This window comes from Uloborus diversus, chromosome 5 (genome assembly GCF_026930045.1).
Source record: "Uloborus diversus isolate 005 chromosome 5, Udiv.v.3.1, whole genome shotgun sequence".
NCBI classification, from domain to species: Eukaryota; Metazoa; Arthropoda; class Arachnida; order Araneae; family Uloboridae; genus Uloborus; species Uloborus diversus.
Window position 1 is genome coordinate 80782130 of NC_072735.1, and position 22756 is coordinate 80804885.

At 31.7% G+C, this 22756-nt stretch overlaps 1 protein-coding gene across 1 annotated transcript in view; it reads right to left on the reverse strand.

Moving 5' to 3' along the window:
* Positions 1-285: 285 nt before the first annotated feature.
* The window catches only part of LOC129222702 (A-kinase anchor protein 10, mitochondrial-like), a 48437-nt gene continuing 25966 nt past the window's right edge, over positions 286-22756 (reverse strand). Inside the window, exons 6-13 of the mRNA XM_054857233.1 lie at positions 18821-18944; positions 14240-14373; positions 8813-8957; positions 8611-8722; positions 5270-5444; positions 2438-2514; positions 2276-2328; positions 286-411 (exon numbers count right to left, since the gene is read on the reverse strand). Of these exons, the coding sequence (XP_054713208.1) occupies positions 292-411; positions 2276-2328; positions 2438-2514; positions 5270-5444; positions 8611-8722; positions 8813-8957; positions 14240-14373; positions 18821-18944 (940 nt within the window). The 3' untranslated portion in view covers positions 286-291. The remainder of the gene's footprint in view (positions 412-2275; positions 2329-2437; positions 2515-5269; positions 5445-8610; positions 8723-8812; positions 8958-14239; positions 14374-18820; positions 18945-22756) is intronic.

Here is a 22756-nt window from a genome sequence, read left to right on the forward strand (position 1 = left end):
TCTGAACTATAAGAAGGAATTATATTACTAAAAAATAAAACTTTAGAGCATTTAATCTGTTTAAATTGCAATTCAATTTTTATTTTACTATTAACAATGCTTTTAAACTTTTAACTTTGGGCGTGGGGTTTCTGACAGGTGTGATGCATATAGTAGGCTTTTTTTAAAAAGAAATATTACAGAGCAGAACATACATTCCCGGAAAAAAAAAAAACAGTAAATGGAGAACAAAAATTTAAATTATACATCTTGTGAAGCAAGGACGAAATAAAATTCTACATTACCCAAAAATCAAGAATGGCTGTGCGATGGACTTTTTTCTACAGCTAAGGATGGTTCATCTGGCATTGTTACACTACAAATGTCTTTGACTATCATTTCAGCAACTTTCCAAGCCATATCTTCTTGATTCTAAAATTTTAAATCACATCATTGACAAAACATTGCTTAGCTACAATTAAATATATGAGCTTTTGATGAAATTTTTAGTAATAATGACTCTGTAGTATGCTTATAAGTATAACAATTCACACATTTCAGGGAACTATGCATGCAAAAATTTGTACATGAGTATTATGATATTTAATACAGTGTTGGCCAGTCAAGTATTGCTATACATTTCATTGAGAAATATGTGAGAAACTAAACTGCTCAGAAAATATTCAGGCAACAAATATTACGAAAGCAGGGCATGAAAAATATAACAGACAGTGGCGTACCAAGCATGGGTGGCACCCGGGGCAGTAATTAGTGGTGTCACTCCCCCCCCCCACTACAAATGTAATAATAATAATAATAATCCATCTAAACCATGAAATTTATAATTTTTAGAAACAACGACAAACCTTGTCTTAGAAGCATGTATACAGGCCATCGAGAGGTCAAAAGGGGGGGGGGGGGGGACTGATGGTCCTCAAGCACAAGGAGAGATAATGGGATTCAGTTTTTTGGTTTAAGAGGAAGTCACTACCAGGTCTAAATAACGACAATATGAACCTAATCCTGAATATAGTATTCACTCCATGATGTGGGGTGGAAAAGAGGGGCTCCAGGGGTTTCACCCAGGAAAAAATTTCTAATTTCTAGTCTTAAAAATGCAATTCAGCTTCATATTTTTCAAAACTTGCAACTCCACTTTGGTGGTCCCCCTCTCCTTTGCAATGATGCCACTAAGAATAGGTGACAGGAAAATTACAAATGTACAAAATGCTGTGATTCTAATAAACAGTCATTTGGAAAAACACGAAAATTACAAAAATGCCTGGGACCAGTGCAATTTTTTAATCTGTGATTTTGCATAAACTGTTCAGAAAGAAGAAAAATGTTATTGCTTCGTTACTATTTTCTTATCCTCTGTCACAGTGTCAAACTTTATCTTACTCCCTCCTCTTGTCACACATCACACCATGTTTCAATAACATATTCCTACAAAAAGTGTGTGACTTCACGCTCACAATTTCACGATCCCCTTTCAAAGTTTGTGGATGACCCCCATAATGATATGCAATTCTTACGATTCAGGAAGAGCAGGATGTTCCTTAAGAAAATTTCTATGAAGGAGAATTCCTGTTGAATTGTTTTGTAAATCAAGTCATTCAGTTTCTTTAAAGGCTAGAAAGTTGTTATTAATCACGTAACAAACCTTTACAGCTCGCTTAAAAAATCCAAAGAAACATAGTGACCATTCAAAAACTTGGGTTAGATTGTTTTGGTCTTTTTAAATGGTAAAGAAGTTCAAGGTCATAAATACTCAAGCTCCCAACAACAGGTCGCATGTGGTAAGCCAAGCTTTTGCAGGTTCTCTGGATCAGTTAGTACAAAATCAAAAAATTTAACAATCAATGATATAAATTTCGTTCTGTGCACACTAAAAAGGCATTATGTTTCCTTTTTGCAAGCAGAAAAGGGCTCAGGGCTGCTTGTTAGATTAATTATGTAAAATTGTCATAGAATATATTGCTTTTAATCTACATAGCTTTCATTAATGCTTATGTTGCAGACAGTGGGAAATAGTAGTCATGCATAAAGGGCCACAGAAGGGGGGAGGGGAGGAGTTTAAAAGTGGCTGAATTAGCTTTTTTTCTTTATTATTTCTCTTAGAATTGATGTGTATGTACACAAACTTAAAATGAAACAAAAAAATTCAAACTAAATTTATGAAGAAAGAACTAAATATTGAAACAAAATTTTAAAAGTATAAATGAGTGTCAATAAAAAATACTATGCATTTGTATAAATGTGATCAAAATGCCAAATCATCAGCATGAAAACTTACTTTATCTTCCTCCCAATTGACTAGTTTTTTTACAGCTTTTGAAATCCTAGATTCTAAAATATAAAGCATTTATGTATTAAATATTGTTCAATAGGATAAAATTTAAATTTATGCACATGGAAAATAAATAATTAAAGTGTTAGCATAAAATTCATGAAATACCTCGTCTTTTATCTGGTTCTGGTTCAAATTCAGTAGTTACCCGTCCCAAATGGTCCACATGAGCCATTTGCAACCTCCTAAATCAATGTTTTACAAATTAGTAAAATTGTTGCTGAACCAATAGGAATAAGCAAAAATCAACTTTCATAAACCCCAAACATTTTACATGATATTCAGAAAAGGAGAAAACGTGAAACAGTACTTAAATCATTTATCAAGGAACAAACATCTTAATTAAATCTTTGTTCCATGGGATGAAACAAAAGGCAATGCCAGTAGAGATGGTATGACCTTCAAAACTGAAAGAGCATAAGACTTTACACAGCCACCTTCTGATTTATTTTACTTCATTTGAACAATAATCTCAGCAACTATTTTTATAACATATTGGCCACAGTAATGTTGATATGTTCAACTGGAAAATTGCCCACATTTCTTTTTTTGGTATCTTTTGCGGCATTTAAAATTGACAAAACTTTTAAGATTCTTTAATGATGTTGAATTTTCTGAACCAATGTTTCAAAATGTAAAAAGAACCAATGCTGAGAAAATGACTACATTAGCATTAATAATAAGAAAATGTAAACAAACACAACAAATATTAAAATTTACATTAAAACCACAAGTGGCAGAACAAATTTTGGTTGCAGTTTACCATCAAAATCCTTTTCGTTCGATATTATTTTAATGCCTATTTTCACCTCACTCTTTTTTTTCAACATAATTACTTTAAAAGTATAACACAAGTACAATATTATTCTTATTTTAGTAAGACGAATGACATATATGTCATTGTAAAAACTACTCAGTTTCGAGTAATTGAAGGTTTTGTAGAAACATCTTCAAAAAAAAAAAAAAAAAAAAACTAGGACTGCATACTCTTTAATTCCAAAAGAAAGATTTTTATTTGCTTTTTTATTATTATGCATTAACTTTTGGGAAAGGTTTCTTGTAACTTGTTTCAAGTACTTTTAAATAAATATCTTACACCACTCTCATTCTAAAATTTAAGATGGGCTTACTCAAAAAAAAAAGGAACCTAGTGGCTCATAAATAGCGTTTAGCTGTTTACAAAGATTGTGAAAAGATCTTTTGACAATCTATGTCTTTTTAAACTTCACAATAATCTCCTGGATTTTTTTGCAGTTTGAGATCTTGATATCGTTTTTAGTTTTAAATTCAATCCCCCTTTTTCCAAAAAAATCCTCAACTATCATGACGCTGCAAAAAATTTTGAAAATTACTTAGACCTCGATTGTAATGGTGCTATTTTTTCCGACACTGTTTTTTTCAATTCTACTTTTGGTCATGTTTTAACTGGCAATCTGAATTTTCTACAGAACAATAACCTTAAACATATTATTGCACTTGGTACCAAATTCCATCCTAACTTTAGGATTACTTTTTTAAAGGCCTATGATACACTTTCTGGTGAACTTGATGATTTTATTAGAAGAATTTCCTACCATTACAATACTCCACTTGCCGCTTTTCTAGATTACAGGCATCATTTTCTGCTTAATTTAAAAATGCTACTTCGAGAATTTGTCAATAGAGAATCTTCCTATTTCCATTTGTCAGTAGATGATCTTAAATCTCTAAAGGAACTTAAAGAAGCATATGTCTTCACTGTTGTTGACAAAACCAGCTCCAATTATTCCATTTGTCGTAAAAAGCTTTATGCTAATATTATGAAGTAAGAACTGGAAAAAACCACCACATATAAAAAATCCTCACTTAATGAAACTTCCATCTTAAAAAAATTCCTAGCCGCTTACAAACTCTTCAACTTATCCCCGCTTGATTCAATCCGTTTACCTTACCTTTATGCAATTCCAAAATTCCACAAAACACCTGTTTCCTTCCGCTTTATCTGCTCTGCCACCAACACCATTGGGAAAAATCTCAGAATTAAGCTTGAATCATAACTTAAAAAACTTTTTTACCAACTTAAACTTTGTCAGGAGAAATGGTTTTGGATAGATGTACTATTCAACCCCCCCCCCATACATGACAGCACTTTCAAAAAACTTGTCACTTTTTATAATAATTGTTTAATGTCAACCAATACTTAGCCTACCACGCTGTTTAAATAAACAAGTAAATTCTTGCTAATTTGATAAAAATCCAAATACATGCTGACTTGTATGTTACTGACCTCTATAGAAACCTGCAAATTAATATATTATGCCAACTGCTCCAGTTCTTTAATAACGTAGCAGTTACTGCCCATTCTTTTGTTCATATTGTTCAACTTTTCATGTTTACATGGTTTTCAACTTTTCATATTTACATGGTTTTCAATTTAAACTGTTAGTATTCTTTTGTGTTTCTTGTTGTTGTTTAGTACACTTGCCATTGTGCTACCTATGAGTGAGACTTTAAATAACATATGTAATATACATTCAATACTTTAGCTGCATTTGCGCTGTCTAAATATAGAATATTTTACTTCAAGTTCTAAATATATATATATTTACAGTTGGCTCTCCGTTTAACGACGCTCTATTTAATGACTTTCTCTATTTAAAAATGACTTTTCATGGTTAACGATGCTCCGCTGTAGTTTTAGAAGCATTCCGTTTAAGGACACATTCTACTTAAGGACGATTCTTTGTGGTCCCTTGATAGTCGTTAAATAGAGAGACAACTGTATTTTTTTTTTAAATGTGCAAATGGTATGTTTAACTGAGGAACTACAGAGGATACCAAATCCAAGCTGTATTCAATTTGTAAAATTTTTGTCTAAAGCCATAATCATTCTATCCCATCCTTGAACCATCTAGCCCCAATGGTTCTGGACTTTAAAAAAATTACAAGAAATTTCAGTACCCAGCTAGAGGCCTCTGCCATAGAGCATCTGGTTTGAACTGGATTGTATCTATCCTCAAGTCTTGGTCATCAATGTTTTTGATTATTTTCGAAGCACCAGGTTGCTTGCTATCCATTGCTAGAAGAGTATTGACAGTTGATATAGGAAGACTTTGCTCACTCCCACTATCACTGCCTGAAACAGAAATTATATTTTGTATTTGTTAGTAAAGGTAATAGTGACATAAAAGCACATGGCATGGGTAATAAACAGAGTTCGAGATATCATTAAAACAATTTTAACTAATAATATCCAGTCATCTAATTTTGGTAATACAGCTGACACTATTTTGAGAATTGCTTGGGACGAAAATTGTTCATAAAATCAAACAGCGTTGTTTAAGTAGAACACATTTTAGGACTGGTAAGCTGTTTTTAAAATTGTGAGTGTTTGTAAATTAGAAGTCTGCAAAATAGAGCATCAACTACATAAACTGGGGTTTGTTTGTTTGTTTTTGAAAAAAAAAAAAAAAAAAACATACAAACCAGGGTTTTTTTTTTTTTTTAAACCAACCCTGAATAGTACTCAATACTGGTAATTATCCTTATATATTATTTCTGTAGCCTGTTTTTGGTTTCTACGCCAGATTTTCCTCAATTCTTGATCAATTTCTTTGATTTACGCCTTATTTTAAAGCTTATGGTGCTGGCTACTGACGAAAAATAGACCCACGGTCTAAAAATTGTTTTTTCAGCCGAAAAACCTGTTTTAAAGAACCAGAATGAGGTTTTCGGTGAAACTTATAACTTTAATTTGCGCTATCACCGACAGAGCTGAATAGCTTGATCGGCAGAGCGTAATCTTTGTAACCAGGAGAATGAGCGTTCGGGCCCACGTCCGGACAATCTGCAACAAAAAAGTAGAGAAATATCGCGCATTGCATGAACACTTAATTAAGTGAATAACAAATACGAGGGAATAGAATAAATGAGAAGGAACCGCTCCTTGCTGATATGAAAACTTGAAGTGACTTTGTGCTAAATTACTTCTGAATTGTACGTTTTTTTTTTTTCTTTTTAAGCTTTGGCTCTGGTAAGAAAATTAAAGCATAATGTAAGCGAAAATATAAGTAACAGGTTTAAGATTTCAGACTACAATAGAATTGTTTTTTGTTCAGAAAAAAATAATAATAAATCGTATATTGAAATATATATTCTTCTAATGAGTTTTTGACTCTTTGTACAAATAAAAAAATTACTACCTCAATTTGAAGGGTAAAATATATATTTTTTCTTCTTTTTGCAAAAAAAAACCAATTCCTTTATCACATTTTTATTACATTCGAAAAGCTACACTTAAAAAAGAGCATAGTTCAATTTATTTTGTATTTTAACCGTGCTGTTAACTGATGAACACGTGCTGCCATCTAAGTCATAACGGTTCAAGCAGCCTGCGGTAACAAATTGTAAAAATTTTAGAGAATAAAAAAATATTTCTTCAATATCTTATCTTATATATTATTCCCTTCTCATTTTAAAACTTATCAGGCAGGCTAATGAAGAAAAATAGACTTACGGTCGAAAAATCAAGTTTTTGAAAACGCCCCTTGCTGTTTCAAAACCTCGATGCAGCCTGTAGTTCTTATGCATTTTTTAAAAGCAAAGTTCTAATGCAGTTTTCCATTTTTTACGTCGCTTTCGGCAAAAAAAAAAAAAAAAAAATAGCCTGTGTGTGTGTTCATATTTTAATAAAGCTTAAAAGCACTGGACTTAGTTGTTCGGTTAAATTGATAAGTTTTTTTCGGTAGAGCGTTCGGCTATAAACTATCTGAACTTCGGGCAAGTTTGGGCTGTCCGATTTAATATCAAATTTATATTAGTATTACGCATTACATGTACTCATAACATACAAATGTAATAAAATAAATGCAGTAGGAATGCTACTTGGTGTTTCGACTCCTTTATGCAGGCTACAGTTATCATTCGGATAAGTTGACTGTTAATCGAAGAGCGTTTTTCCTTTTTTTTTAAGCTTTGACTACATCCAGATCACTCAGCATAATGCAAGCATAAAAAAGTATTAGATTTACCTAAAGGAAATCTTTTTTGTGCAGAAAAACATTTTCATTGTATGCTGAAATGTAGATGATTCTAATAGCAGTGTTCGACCTTTTGTACAAATGAAAAAATACTACGCCAAATTAAAACTACGAGTTTCACCCAGTAAACCTTTAATTTTGTATTCGCGGGAATACGATATAAAGCATTAAAAGTATTATCAACTTCATTAGCAAGAAATCATCTTCTACTCCTCTGCTTTCTGCTGAAAAAAAAAACATTTTGCCTACGTTCGAAAAATTACTCTTAAAAAACGGACTCAGTTCAACTGGTTTTGGTTTTGAATTTTAAGTGTTCAATTAAAAGAGAAACATGTGCGGGCATTTAAGCCGTAATGGTTAAAGCAACCTTCTATGTGAAATAGTTCAATATTCAAAGATAAAAACACTTATTTTCAATCTAATTTATTACTTTTCTAGAATATTCGTTTCAATTGCTACGTGAGATTTTTGTCATTCTTTAATCAAATTCCATGCTTTGCGAATAATTTCAAATCGTATCATGCTGGTTAATGACAAAACATAGAAGTATGATCTTATTATTATTATTATTATTATTTTTTGGCAAAAAGCTTTTTTGCTGTTTTTTACTACGCATTCCTTCAATGAATAGCTTTCGAAAAGGAAGGCGCAATTGCTAGGTTTGTTGGGGTGTCGGGCTGTTAATCAGAATGGCGCCAATTCGAGTCCGTGCCAATAAATATCTCTTTAATGTTTCTTTTTTTTCCCGTCAGATGCTCACATGGGCAGGACTGTATTTGCCACAACCTGTTTTTTCACATGCACAATTATTGCTTTTTCACGAGTCACTACTCAGCCGCACTTTTAATGATATTTATGTTTTAATTGAAAATATGTACGACCAAAAGGTGAGCGATGATCAAATTATCACAACGTTGTATTTAACGAGGTTTTGTTACTGATGTCTTTAAATTGCATGCCTTCTCTTCTGCGCTTACTTTTTTTTCGGTTCTTCTTCATAATGTTCTTCCTTTGAAATTTTTAAAAAGCGAAATACCTTATGAAACGATTCGAAGCACAGTGCGGAGTTCCGCACGGGTCGACTAGTCTATAGTATTTACGGGAGTTAATTACCAAAACTAAGACTAAAATTTGCTTCCCACCTCAGAAATACTAATTAAAAGTCCTGATTTATGTTACATGGTTATTTGTGTGCATGATAGTAGCTGTCATTTTCACAATGTAATTTAGTATAAAACTTTAAATACAGATGTAAACATTTACCTGGATATTTTTGCTGCACAGGAACATCTGTTACACCATTTTGAATTATAATAATGCACTCCGAAATGTATTTGAAATAAAGTTGACTATTTAAAAATTGCAACAGGTAAGTCTAAAAAAAAGAAAGAAAGAAAAATCAGGCAAATATAAAATAATTTGAAACACACAATAAATGCTCAGTTTCACTAAGCGTACACCTTACTTTTTCTAAATACTGCATAAGAATTTTCACAGGTTTAACAAAACAGTCGGGTAAAGGACCACCCTCTCGACAAATATTAGTTTCAACTTCACAACGCACTTCATCGCTAAATCCCAAAGGAGTTGTAGCTTGAAGAGAAAAATATCTAAAATGTACAAAGAAAAAAAAATTGGTTCATTTCAACTTGACGAAAAACAAGAAAACTTTAAAACTTCTGTGGAACATTTAATACAATTTTTTAATACTCACAATGCATAAGAAATACAGAACTGAAATTACTTTCTTCTGCCAAAAGAAATCTAGTTCCAACAAATAGATTATATGTGAATAAAATGGAATAGCGATAATAAATTAAATTTTATCTAAAGTGTTTGCATTCATTTTTAGGAAGGACCAATCTTTTTTGTCAAATTTCAGTCACAGTAATAGTTCTATCAAAACTGAGAGAGAAAAGAACACAGTCATATAACAGAACATTTAGACAACTTCCAATTTCAGCAGTTTGTTTATTTAGTGAGTGTTTGAAGAGACCTGAAGAAATTTTACATAACAATCTGTTTTGTCCCTCTTTTGGATTTTTTGAAATCTTTGAATTTGAACACACAGATAGGAGGAGTGGCGATAAAATAACAAGACTAACATTGCAGCAGAACAAGTGCACCTGCACCAAACCCCAACTACTGACATTTGTTATTTTAAAGCCGCCTTCTCTTTCAAAAACAGTATCTATCGCTTTCGTTGAAAAATCAGTATAGCCATAGCTTTCTTTAGAATCAGTGCCCCATTTTGTTTCACCAGAAAAATGTCAGCAGAACAACAAATTGTTGTGAAATTTCATACGAAATTTGGAAAGCGAGCTACTGAAACTTATAATTTATTGGACGAAATCTACAGCAGTGAATGTTTATTGTGCTGTAACATTACGCGTTTATGCATTTTTGAGTGGTTTAAGTGTTTTAAAGTCAGTTGAGAAGACATGCCAGACGATTCACTTCCTGATCGCCCTTTGAAGCCAAAAAAGGATGACAATATCGAAACAATCGGAATCAATGATTTAATCCGAACGCCCGTTAAGTATTCTTTCCACTGCTGAAGCTGTACGACCCAAAATGATCCGAATTTCGGAGCAAGTCATGGGTCCTCCACCAGTACAATGCGCCGGCTCATTCCATATTGTTTCTCAAGAGGTTTCTGGTCAAGTTCAGCATCCTACTCATCAGCGTTGTTCGCTAAATATTGCTCTGTGCGACTTCTACTGTTTGACCGCGGATTGTATGTAATTTGGCAATCTGCCAAGTAAAGACTAGTCCACCTGAATGAATCTAGCAGGGAAGAAGGGAAAATAACAATGGGATTTTGATGCACGCGTTTTACAATGTCACCAGTGCCTTATTCATTTATTGCATTCTTTAAAATAAAATAAGGGAAAACAAAAATAGTTACCACGGAAACAACAAAAAGAAAAAAAAATTTAATTTTTTTCAGGAACGTAAAAGCAAAATGGTAAGCTCAAAACTTTGTTGTGAATAAATAAATCAATTAATTTTTGCCGAGAGAATATAAATCGAATGTACTTTAAATTAAAAAAATGTTCCTGAAAGCGAATTTTTTATTTTTACAAAACTTAGGCTAAATAATAGAGAGGCAAAAGTGCACATCTGTAACAAACAAACTAACACCCCTATAAACTAATAGATACACCCATTTCCACCTATAAACAGGATATTAGCCTTTCCATGTAATCGATGGTCAAACAGTATCTGTTTTATAAGGTAAAATCTGCATTAAAAGGACAAGATTTGAGTCCATTGAAGTTGTGAAAAAGAAAGCGGTAAGTGTCTTGAAGGAGCTGACAGAAAAAGACTATCATCACTAAACTTCGAACAATGGAAGATTTGCACAGAGAGTTGTCTGAATAAAGGAGGGATTATACTAAAGGTGATAATAAGTAAACATGTATGAAATCAAAATAAAATGTTTGACAATGTCAGTCTTGTTATTTAATGGTCACACCTCGCATGTACAATACCTAAAATGCAAGTAGTACCTATATCATTGTTCCCAGGGTTGGAAAATATCATGATATTTTCGAAAATATTGAAAATATCCAATATTTTGATATATATCTGATATTTTCAATTAGCAAAAACTAAAGTTTTCAAAATAGTAAATGCATCCTCAAATCATTCTTTATTTCCTAGTATTATAATTGCAATATATAGATTTTAAATGAATGTTTCTTTCATTATTTACATCTAATATTTCTTTTTATTTTTCTATCAATTTTAATGCAATTAATTTAGCATTAGCTGTTTTATTCATTTTTCTTGTTAGCTATTTTTACAGTTATATGACTCAGAAATAAATAATATGCATTAATTGGTGAATTAGACATTTTTTTTTCTGAGCAATGTTTAAAATTTAAGGCACTTTTAATACGAATTAAAATTGTTACATTAATAATAATTTTATGAATATAAAATACAAGTAAAAAAGGAATATTATATTACTTTGTCATATTAACAATGTATTATGCATCATAAAAATATAGTACATAACTTTTTTTTTTTTTTTCAATAATAAATGAAAAATTTTGCTATGATTAATACACTTTTTATATTGAAACTACTACCATAGTTAAAAAAATAAATATCAAAAATATATCAAAATATCATGATATTTTTAAAATAAATACTGGTATATATTGTAATATATATTGGCGAACCCTGGTTGTTCCTATATGATGGTGCCTATATCGTTGTAGTACCGATAATAAGTATCTCCTATTTAAAACTTAATCAATAATGCTTAACTTTCCTCCTTGAATAAGGAATGGACGTAGTATAATTTATATCCCTTGGGCATCATCATTCAGAATCTGAAGAGGACTGATTTTGTTCAGCAAAAAGAACTTGCAATGATAAGCTAATATCAAAGAAAACAGATTGCAATAACTGATGTCATATTCAGGCAGCATGCAAGACAATAATACAGTAGAAGACCGTTATAACGCCGACCTGTATAACGCAATTCTCTATAAACCGCACTACTTCTCAGAAGTAAACAATAAGCTTTGAAGTTTAAAAAAATCCCTCTGTTTTGCTTTGCAAACATAAATATTGTTAGGCAAATTAAATTTTGAAAGTTTTTCATCTTTCCATCTTATTTCAAAGCTTTTAAAATGAAAATTAGTACTCATAGTATGCAGAAAATACCAGATGGCTTTTGAAAATGCAGCTGTTATGCAAACCATGAAGCTAGCAGAAGTGCAGGATTTTGATTGTGAAACATATTTATTTGTGAATAACTAATTGTAATATTGGTGCTTTAATACTCATTGCAGATAAAACTCATTCTGAAGTGCTAATATATAGATATATTCTGAATATTAGTTTCAAAATTTGTGAAATGATCTACATAACACAAAAGCTCTGGTCCCAAGGTGTGCGTTATAACCAGGGCTGTGGAGTCGGAGTCGGAGTCGGAGTCGGGCTGATTTTGAAGTAATGGAGTCGGAGTCGTTAGAAAACATACCGACTCCGACTCCGGGCTTCTTTTTTTCTTTCCTTTTCACTGACTCTTCTTGCATTTTTTAAAAACTGATTACCAACTGGTTCGATTACATGTATAAAAAGATACAAATGAGAAAATAACTGCCATTATGGCAATCAGCTAGCTTGAATGCTTACCGAACATTCTGTTGCCGTCCCCTAGTTTGATTGCTTTTTAACTAAACTATAATAGCAACTGTCAGCAAATGGTTTTGTTACGTAACGTTTTCAAGTAATCACTTTCAAATAAAAATAGAAATATAGTGTTTTGTTTGATCTCAGTTATAAAATAATAAAAGAAACGTAACAAATTAGTAAGTCGAGGCCCGTAGCTAAGGTTGAAATGTTTAAGGGTGATCGGCAAATTCAAAGAAGTTCTGGCGCGAAAGCATGAATCCAAAAGATTCCATGAAATGATCTAAGGTTTTTTTCTTTGTTAAGACTATTTTATAAGCATGGTTCTCACTAAAAAGTATGGAACAAAATAAGTGTAAATGATTTCTTGATTACAACACTCAATAATTGCAGTTAATCTTAAAATCTTCGTATTAAGGTTAATTCTAAAGCAGCCAATAAAATTTAAATTGAAAATTTAGCGAAGAAGAAATATAGGTATAGTAAAAGCTATTCGTACCAATTTGTATACCGCCGCATTTTGTGTAAAATTAGCTCCTGACTATATGTGCCCTATTTTCATTGAAATTTTATTGATGAAACATAATGTAAAGCATATTCGCGAAAATTTTCAGAATTAAAATATTTATATTTGTTATAAACTCTGAAATTAACTTTGGGGGTCATCTACCAGATGGGTGTCACCCGAGGCAAACCACCCCCTCTCAAGAACTTGGATTTAGAAAAAAAGCTTTTTTTCTCTCAAGTTACAGCTTTCAAAAATTTAAAGCACACGATTTGATCAATATCTATTTGTTAAACATTAAAGGGGTGCAAATTACAGATAATCCCTTTCAAATTTTTTAAAAGGGATTTTTAAGTCATCTCACATTTTAACTCATAACTATTGGAAAATTTGATTTTTAAATTGAATTTCTAACGTTGTCTTGGGTTTACAATAAAAACAAAATGCGAAATTTTCATAAAAAGGAATTAATATTTCAATCTCTGCTTAGAGGTTTTCCCCCCTTCCCCTGAAGGGAGAGAGGGAGTTGAAAAAATACAATTAAATTTTTTTAAAAAAAATCCGGAGTCGGAGTTGGAGTCGGAATCGGGCGTTTCAAAATCCAGGAGTCGGAGTCGGGGTCGGAGTCGGCCATTTTCCTTCCGACTCCGCAGCCCTAGTTATAACGGTCTTCTACTGTATATATGTTTCCCTGAACAAAATAAATAACTAAATAAAATAACATAAAGAAGAAAAAAAGGTAATATCTATGTATTACATATGTTGAAACAAGAAGCATTTAATAGGGAAAAATTGCTTTTGAAAGGCTGCGGAGTCGGGAGGAAAATTACTGACTATGGCTTCATCCCCTGGAATTTTAGAGCTTTCGACTCTGGCTCTTACTTGGTAGAGTTGCAGACTAAATAACCGAATGTGACACTTTGAATTTAAAGCCTTTGACTCTCAACTTTGATTCTTTTACCCTAAAATCTGTCTGACTTTGATTTCACAGCCCTGGTATTTATTACTTTTTAGGAATAGCAACTTGCAAAATTTTGATTAAGTTGTACACTTATCTTAGCTTTTCTCTCTTAACAACTGATTTTTCTGAGAATGGAAAATGGTTACACCTGAGAAGTTGTGATGTATTTAAACAAAAACCTAAGAAATCACATAAATTTTACAAAAAAAAAAAAAAAAAAGACAACTCTCAATCAATTTTCTTTTTTTTTTTCTTTTTTCAAACTGAGCACTCACTTTTCATATAAAATCATGGCATCTGTTTGAGCCTGCAAACCATCATATTCCTTTAAAGAAAGTAAATGTTTCTGGAAATTATGTGCCATCAGCAAAAAGTCTACCAAGTGACGAACACCTTCTTGTTCCATAAACTAAAAAAAGAATAAAACTCGATGAAGGCATAAAGTATTTTCAAACAAAACCTTTTTTTCACAAACTAACAACATCTAATAATAGTTACTATTTCTTGTAACAACTTCAATTGTACACTGCTATACTATTTCCTTTTGTTTTTTTTAGTTAAGAGGCAAAAATGAAATTTTTCATAACAGTTTAGGGTCATTCCATAGAAATGTCAACCTCAACCTCAGAATTTTTTTCCCACAAAGCTTTAATTGTGACCTATCATTTCATTCAGCATACTTTCTTGTACATAAATCCAGTAACAGTTTGCAAAAATTTCATTCTGTGTTTTTCCTCTGGCTCTAAACGTGCGAGGTTGTAAAAAAGGCTTAGCATACGCAAAAACATGCGTCTAAGTTTTCTTGTGTAATATAAAATTTTTTGAAAATCTTTAAACAAACTATGTTTATTCTAAATGATTAGATGTTGGTACAATAAAATTGACTGTTCTTTTTGCATACATTATAAGATAAGTATTTTAATTAGTTTGGTTATTTCACTGAAAATATTTACGTTACGTTAGTCACGAAAATGTACTATTTTCTGCTTAAAAACTAAACCAGATGATTGAACCAAACAGTACTTTTTATTTTCTTACATTTGTGTCATATCTAGTAAAAAAGGGCAAAATAGTTATTTTAGTATCAGTAGATATAAACTAATTAGTGTGACTAACGTAACATTTGAGCTGTGACTAACGTAACAGTCTGCATGTGACTAACGACGTAACATTTTAAAAATGACTGCTAATATTTAAAACTTATTTAATTTAATGTAAATTTTCATGAACAATTTTGAATATGTAGGCATTCTATATTGATTAAAAATATAAAGGGTCAAAAATACCAGTAATATTACATTGTAGACCTTCTGTTTACTTAGAAAAATACTTTTTTAAAGGTCTTTATAAAGATACTTCCAATTTAAAGAATTATTAAAAAAGAAAAAAGGTGAGTAAAGCAAAATGAGTACTCTGCTGAATGTGCATTCAACACAAGAATCCAAGCTTAAGAATTAAGATATTAGAAATACAGTCTTAGCAAAGAAGATTGTCTCTATTTTTTAGAAAATACATCTCCACCTATTATTAAAATGAAGTAAAGGCTGCTCGTTGGAAAACATTTGAAGATGTTACATGATACAGTGACAATAAACGCTGCTGCCATATATTTCAGAAAATGCAAGAATGATCATTTAGAAATTCAAACATTTGCGGTGATATCTGAAATTAAAACGAATTCTGCAAAAACGTTCGAATATTTTTTTTTTCAATGCTACATTTTAATTCAAAAGGATGCACAACACTATTCATTCGATGAATCAGTAAACCTTAACATATAATATGCCATTGAAAAGGACTACAGAGTCTTATGACGATAACTAATATATCGGCAGAATACTAGAATTCGGTGAAACTATCAACTTGCATAAAGTTAATTTTTTAAAAGAGAGATATTTAGGATTTAATTAGCCCAAGAATGATGTTATTCAGTTTGTAAAAGCAGTTTTTTTATTTGTTCATTTTTTTTCGCACATTCAAATTGAGTTAATTGAACTGAATACTTCCATTCAATTTCTTACACTAATATAGAAAAAAAGTAAAGAAAGAACCATAATGCAACACAAAGAAAATTCCTAAAAAGTGTAAAAGTAATATAAGAGCAAGAAATTAATTATAAAAAGTTTTTTATATGCATTCGTTGCTTGTTATTCGATGGTTACGTTAGTCACGTTACGTTAGTCACACACAGTTTTTAGTAAAAGTACCATTAAGGGCCAAAAAAGATTCATCTGTAACAAATCTCTAGTACATTTTAAAAAATAGGTTGTTTACCTCTTACAAATATATCGGCCAATTTTAAATGCCTGCGTAAGTTTCAGAAAAATTGGTCTCGTAACGTAAGCATTGTTTCTCAGGGTTGCAAAAATGTTATGTTAGTCACGATGCCTTTTTTGGTGAGAAAACACCTGCCAGCACTTATTTTGCTTCAAATTCTTGGTAGAAATGAAAAATAGTCACCTTGTACATTTTGAATCTGCATATTAAACCAAAACACATTTATTTTTACTCCCGGTGTAAGTAAAAAAAGTTTGAAAATCAGCTGCGAATGTTACGTTAGTCACTATGGAATGACCCTTTATTGACAATGCATTTTTGCTAGGAAAAGTAAATAGTAAACAATTAGTTTTTATTTGAGTGTCATCTGCTGTATAATTGTTATTGTTTCATCACCACTGGCTCTGGATCCCAATTGTTTAGTGCCAATCCAACTAATTATAAGATATCTTAGAAGACATTTCTGGCTTTTTGGATACCTTTAGGAATGATACAACTTTCAAAATTTTCTAAAACGTTCTAAATAAAGTCTCTGCTCTTGTTTAAATTAATTTTCATATTACAAAACTACAGAAATTTACTAAACAAGTTGTTCTGCCTGCTTCCACATGCACAATATCTGCGGTTATCCAGTAAGTGGCTCCAAATATTCAATAAAAACCTAGCTTATTTTGAGGAAGCTTTACTGTATGTCGATGACTGACTTTTTGGCATTGTTCATTAATCCAATTTTAAGGTTTTTGAGTAGCCAAAAGTTTTTCCAAATTCAAGCACTTGAGTTCTGAGTTCTCAGCTAACTCAATTAATATTATTTCTTCAGAAGAGATTGTTTATTGTTATTTGCACTCATAAAAGAAATTCCCTTTCACAGAAAATTGACCTTTCATCATAATGCAATAAAATTTTCAAAATCATAACTTCAAACATATTTATATAATATGATGCAAAAAGAATTTGGGGTTTGAAAGTTTTTTTTTAAATATTTTATTAATAATTTTGCTGTCAAATTTTCATCAAGTTCCTTTTTTCTTGGAGTGAGAGTGGATTTTAATATCATTCTAATTATGAGCTTGTTACTTGAATTCTATTTTTTACAGGAGAGCAGGATTTTTTTTTTTTTCAAATCTTAAATTATTGTTACAAATTCTGTAAATAGTAATTATTTTTGTGACTAATTTGTCGTAATCTAGCTAAATTTAGGCCTTTATTCCATTATCTTTCATCTAAAATTATTGTAGTAACGTAACCTGTAAATAGTTCCTTGTAATGAATAACAACCCCCTGATATTCGACTGAAGTATACGGTACCCATATTTTTTCATTGATAAAATTCATGAATGAATAAAAAGAAAGTACGAGATATTTGTAGAATGTTATCGAAACTTCTCAATGGAACATTGTGGAAACTTTTCAAAGATTTATAAATAGCCTCCGCGGCATGAAAAGTCAGTTTCGATTGAGAAGTTGTACTGAGAGTGTATTAGCTCTGTTGATTGCGAGGCATTTTGCTGTGTTGTTTTTCGTATTTGGATGTAAATACGTGTGTAACCGTTGAGTTTACGGTGTTGATTGATATTTGCTTAATTGCTGATGATTAATTTAGCAGTTGTTAACGATCTTTTCTGTACATTGTGTAAATAAATCTCCTGTGTTTTTCTCAAGAACTGTATCGTCCTATCAAGAAAGTTGGACGGCGCACAGGATCCGTAACATTATGTTTTAGCTGATTCTTCATAAACAACATTATAAATCTTTGGGAACCAAACAACATTTTGCAGCAATTTTAAGGGTTTAGTGAGGATCAGTAGTGAACAGGAAGCAGAGTCTCCTAGTTTGTTATATAAAAAAAAAGAAGAAGAAGAAGAAAAAGAAGAAATGTGCAAGGTACATGAAGTTCTTCACAAAATTGAGACAAACACACATCATAAGGCATTGAAGTCAATATGCTATACGATTAATACTAAATGAGTTCACTTCACAATGATAGTGATCTAAGTCCATTTGTAAAAAGTTCTGTGAAGTTAGATTACTAAAGATTGCATCTTGTCATTTATTTTCATAACACTAAAAGTAAACTATGTCAATTAAACCATAATGAAAAAAAATATGGAACTGAGAAAAAAAGTATAGAATTGATATAGTTTCAAGCCATTGTTGTTCTGAAACACTTATACGTAACAAATGTTCATTCTGGCATGCATTAATAATGAAAATTAAAACTATTTAAATCACATTAAATGATTGGCATAATAAGGAAAATTGAAAATAATAAGACATCATACAAAGTTGATAAAAAATATTAACAAATCAGATGACTTTAGGAGTCAATACGCAAACATTAGCAACAATATTCAGAGTCGGGCATGAGGTTTTAGCGAGAAAAGTTAAAAGTTAAAGTTAAAAGTTAAAGTAGATCACAGCATGATCCATTTAAAATAGTTTTTAATACGTTGTCTTAATGCTGGTGAAACCGCGGGGCACAGCTAAAAATTAATAAAGGAAAGCATAAATATTTCTCAATATTATTACTGACCCAGGCAGTGCTGGGTATGTGCGCTAGTTTGAAATAAAAACTTTACCTCCATAAAAAAGAAAAGAGCAGAATCATTATACAGCACATCAGCTAGGAAAACGGTTCCACTGGTTAGAACATCAATTTGATGCTTGCAATGAAAACTGCTTCGTAAAAAATTAGGAAAAAACCTAAAGAATGAAATGTTAAATCATAAAATTACACACAACATAATAAAGTTCGTTATTTTCAAAAAAGTATAATTATGTACAAAAATGGAACTTAAACAACTTCTGGAAGCTTTTTTATTTATTCATTCATTTTCGATTTATAGTATTTCATTACTCTCTGTCTCAGCTTTTTCCCTCATTTTATGCTGCCTTTTTTTGCATAGCTGAACAGTTCTTGCACAGCTGAACTTTTGTTCAGTTGCTCAAGATAAAATTAGAATATTTAGTTTATTTTGGTTTACAGTAGTTTTTGAATTCTACAATTTCCTGGAAAACTATAGTTTTGTTGCTCACTTGAGAAAATCTCAATTTTATTTGTTCACAGTCCAGAAAAAAAAATGGCAAAAGATCTTTCTTCTCAATGGTTTTATTCTCTAATGGTTCATAATTTAAAGCAAACGATAAATTTCCAATTCAAATTGATTTTTCCTTACTTAAAAATGCTTATAACTTATTTGTTTGCGATTTTTGGGACTTGGTGGTTTCATTTTCAGAGGAAACAAAAATCTTCTAAAGGGGTAATTTTTGTAGGCTTTCAAATGAGACGAAAATTGAACATAATGGATAATTAAATTACTTCAGGTTAAAGGAGGCATTTAATGCCATTTTCAGATCCTAAAATTAAAATTTGAACGATTGGGTTTTTTTTTGGCATTTGAAAGCCTCCCTACGTTTTTTTGCGGATGACTCCCTGCCAAATTTGGTCGAGATCTGATGTAAACTGTGGATTTGTATAAGGAACATACACACATATATACATACATACTACGGGACCTGACAGTCGTTGTTCTTTTGAAACTTCGTAAATTGAAAAGTTAAAAAATTTCAGTAAACTATCAAATGTTTGAACCATTTTGTTGAAAAAAATAAGTAAAAAGAAAATGTTTTAAGCTGCTTGGTGTCAGAATGCGTGTATTTATGATTATGTACAACTTGATTTATCTAATGCCCACTCAGCAGTTGTTTTATTGACTTATTTTTTATCACCTAACTTGAAAAATCTTCATAGATTGCATGGTTCGCTCCTTCAGCCATACTCAAAGGATAAAAATCATCCTCAGACATTAAGTGTACACCTACCCATCTAGAGCAAACAGGAAATCCCACTGCAACATCCCCCATATGAAAAAGAATAAAACAATTGAAAGGATATCGTTTAAAAAAATGATAAAGGTAAAAACAATTCTCTTAATAAGCAAAAACCATCCATACCCCCCCCCCCCCCTTCCCGATGTAAAACAAACACATTCTTCAACTAAAATGACTGAAAACTCTTCAAAAACGAAAAACAATTCTTTGCAATTTGAAAAATTTGGCCAAATAAGCAAAAAATACAATAAATCACATTAACAGTAGCTTTAATATGTAAACAAATGATCACGCAACTCTATTGTTTATAGCCAAAGTTGCTAAGTCACCACGTTACTGTAATCCAGCGGATCAGTGAACGAAGCCAACTCCGACCGATTAGCGGTCTTATCTTATGATCGAAAACTTTAAATACTTCATATATTGCCTAGATTGTTCTTTCCACAAAAGATAAAAACATAAAGATCTTACACTGCAGGGATCTTTTGTGTACAGAACTACCCTGTTGTTATTATCTGGACAAAAATAAAATTTGTTTCGTCTTTAAATTCCGTCTTTTCCTTTAATATTGTACTGATTAATTTCATAATTCTTAAAGTATTCTAGCCATTGGTGCCAAAACTCGGATGGATTTGAGCCGAGAAACAAATGTTGCTACGTACGGTACTTTCTGATCATTTGGTAAGTGAAAGAAACCTAATTTCTTTTTTGAACAATACTAGTTAAAATCAACGCTGGATTTAGACTTAACTTGGTCCTAAGCTTCTTCAGGTTTTTGGTCTTCTGTAGCCTGTAAAACATTTTCTGTCGGGGGTCGGGGGGGGGGGGGAGGCCATTTTTTTCTCCCCCCCCCCCAACTATGCTTTATACATATGGTACATGATGGGAATTGGTGTCCCTTTTAAGGTGGGTGTAGAATATACCTAATTTTAGGGGCTAAGGGGATTTCTCCCCCGGAGGAATTTTTGTAAAATAGATGCAAAATTCAGCGTTTTGAAACATTATAAGAATGTAATTGGAACTACAAAAATCTCACAAAAAAATAGCCAAATACTCTTTTGCGAATTATGACAATCTTATACATATAAAATCTGAGTATCTATCTATCTATCTATCTATCTATCTATGTCCAAGCTTCTTCTCCCGAACGACAGTGAACTGACCATCGAACCAGGTATCGATGGATTCGTCATCTTCCCGTCTTCATGTTTGGCTATTTAACATAATCCTCCGATAATAATTAGCGGAGATATCAATTAAAAACTATTAATTATGACTCTTAGATTTCAAAATCAAATCGCTATTTTTCGAAGGCTTTCCTCCATTCAAATTATTATTCAGTGCTTCATCTCAACTTTCCATAACAATGCTTTTATTAAAATGTATAGCGGGTGAAGAAAATCATTGAGATGAAAGATCTGTTGCCATTTTTTTTTTCTCGAATATGAACAGGTAAAATTCTTGTTTTTATTTTGAGGCTTTTCCTGTAATCAGGGGATTTAAAATGTTTACTTTTTGGGGTTTTCCGCAATCTGCCGCAAAATTTCAGTGACTTTTTTTTTTTTTTTTTGGTTCAAGCCTGATTGTTAAATACGCGTCACATGACATAACTTTCATTTTCGAGGAGGACCGTGCACGTCGTAAAGTAAATGAGTGATTTACAAGTTATTTGAGTTCTTTGAGGGTTTGTACCTGGAAAACGGATTGATGTAATTCTTGTACGACCATGTGGATAGAATCCATCCAAATATTTATCTGAGTGGTATGTTGCATTAATAAACACCCGGGCAACGCCGGGTAGTAGACTATTTTATGTAAAAAGCGGATTGTTATTGTGCATAAATATTTCCGATATAGTCTATCAGATGTAATTCAGTTTAACGTGAGTAAAGATTATAGTTGATAATGCATATATTTTCCCCTTTTGTGCTGACTGAAAATGTACTCATAACTTGTATCATTGATAACGATTATTAACCTTGATGAGGTGTTTTGGCAAAAATATGTTTTACTGGTGTTTTGCAAACCTTGCTTTACGCGCATTTATTTATTCCTTAACGCGTTAGAAACTAGTGTCAGTGTACTACAAAAGCATCAACTGGACTGCTCTTACATTTTTTAAGGTAGCCCGTGCAACGCCGGGCACGCAGCTAGTACACAATAAAAACTGTTTTTGAGTTGACAAATCAGTGACAGCAGTCCTCAGAGAGAAAAAGAAAAAAAAAAAAAAAAAAACTACACATTTTTCATTGCAACAACTTTTTTTTTTTTTCAATTACAAGCAGTGCAGAAAATGAAAAAGAATAGAGGTAGTGCTTTTTCCCCCCCTCCCCAGGCTGAACAGATTAACAACATGCAGTAGAAGTAAGATAGAAGCAGACAATACAAGAGAATTTCTAAAATACTGCACTGCACTTGGGATTAAATAAACAACAAGATATGAAACATGTGAGTCACAAAAATTTGTCTCAATTAATATGTTGGAAAAATGTGAGAACCATGATTTTTATATTTTTGATGCAGGATGAGACAAGGAACTGAATTTAACACATTTTGGCATTTATTCCTCTACCCCCTCCCATTTGTTATCAATGTTAAAATTTATGGTTTGTATCTGCATTTTTCCAAATTTTTTAAAGTTTTCAAGCACTTAAAATGAAATTTGTTTTTTCAAGTCCTTTCTT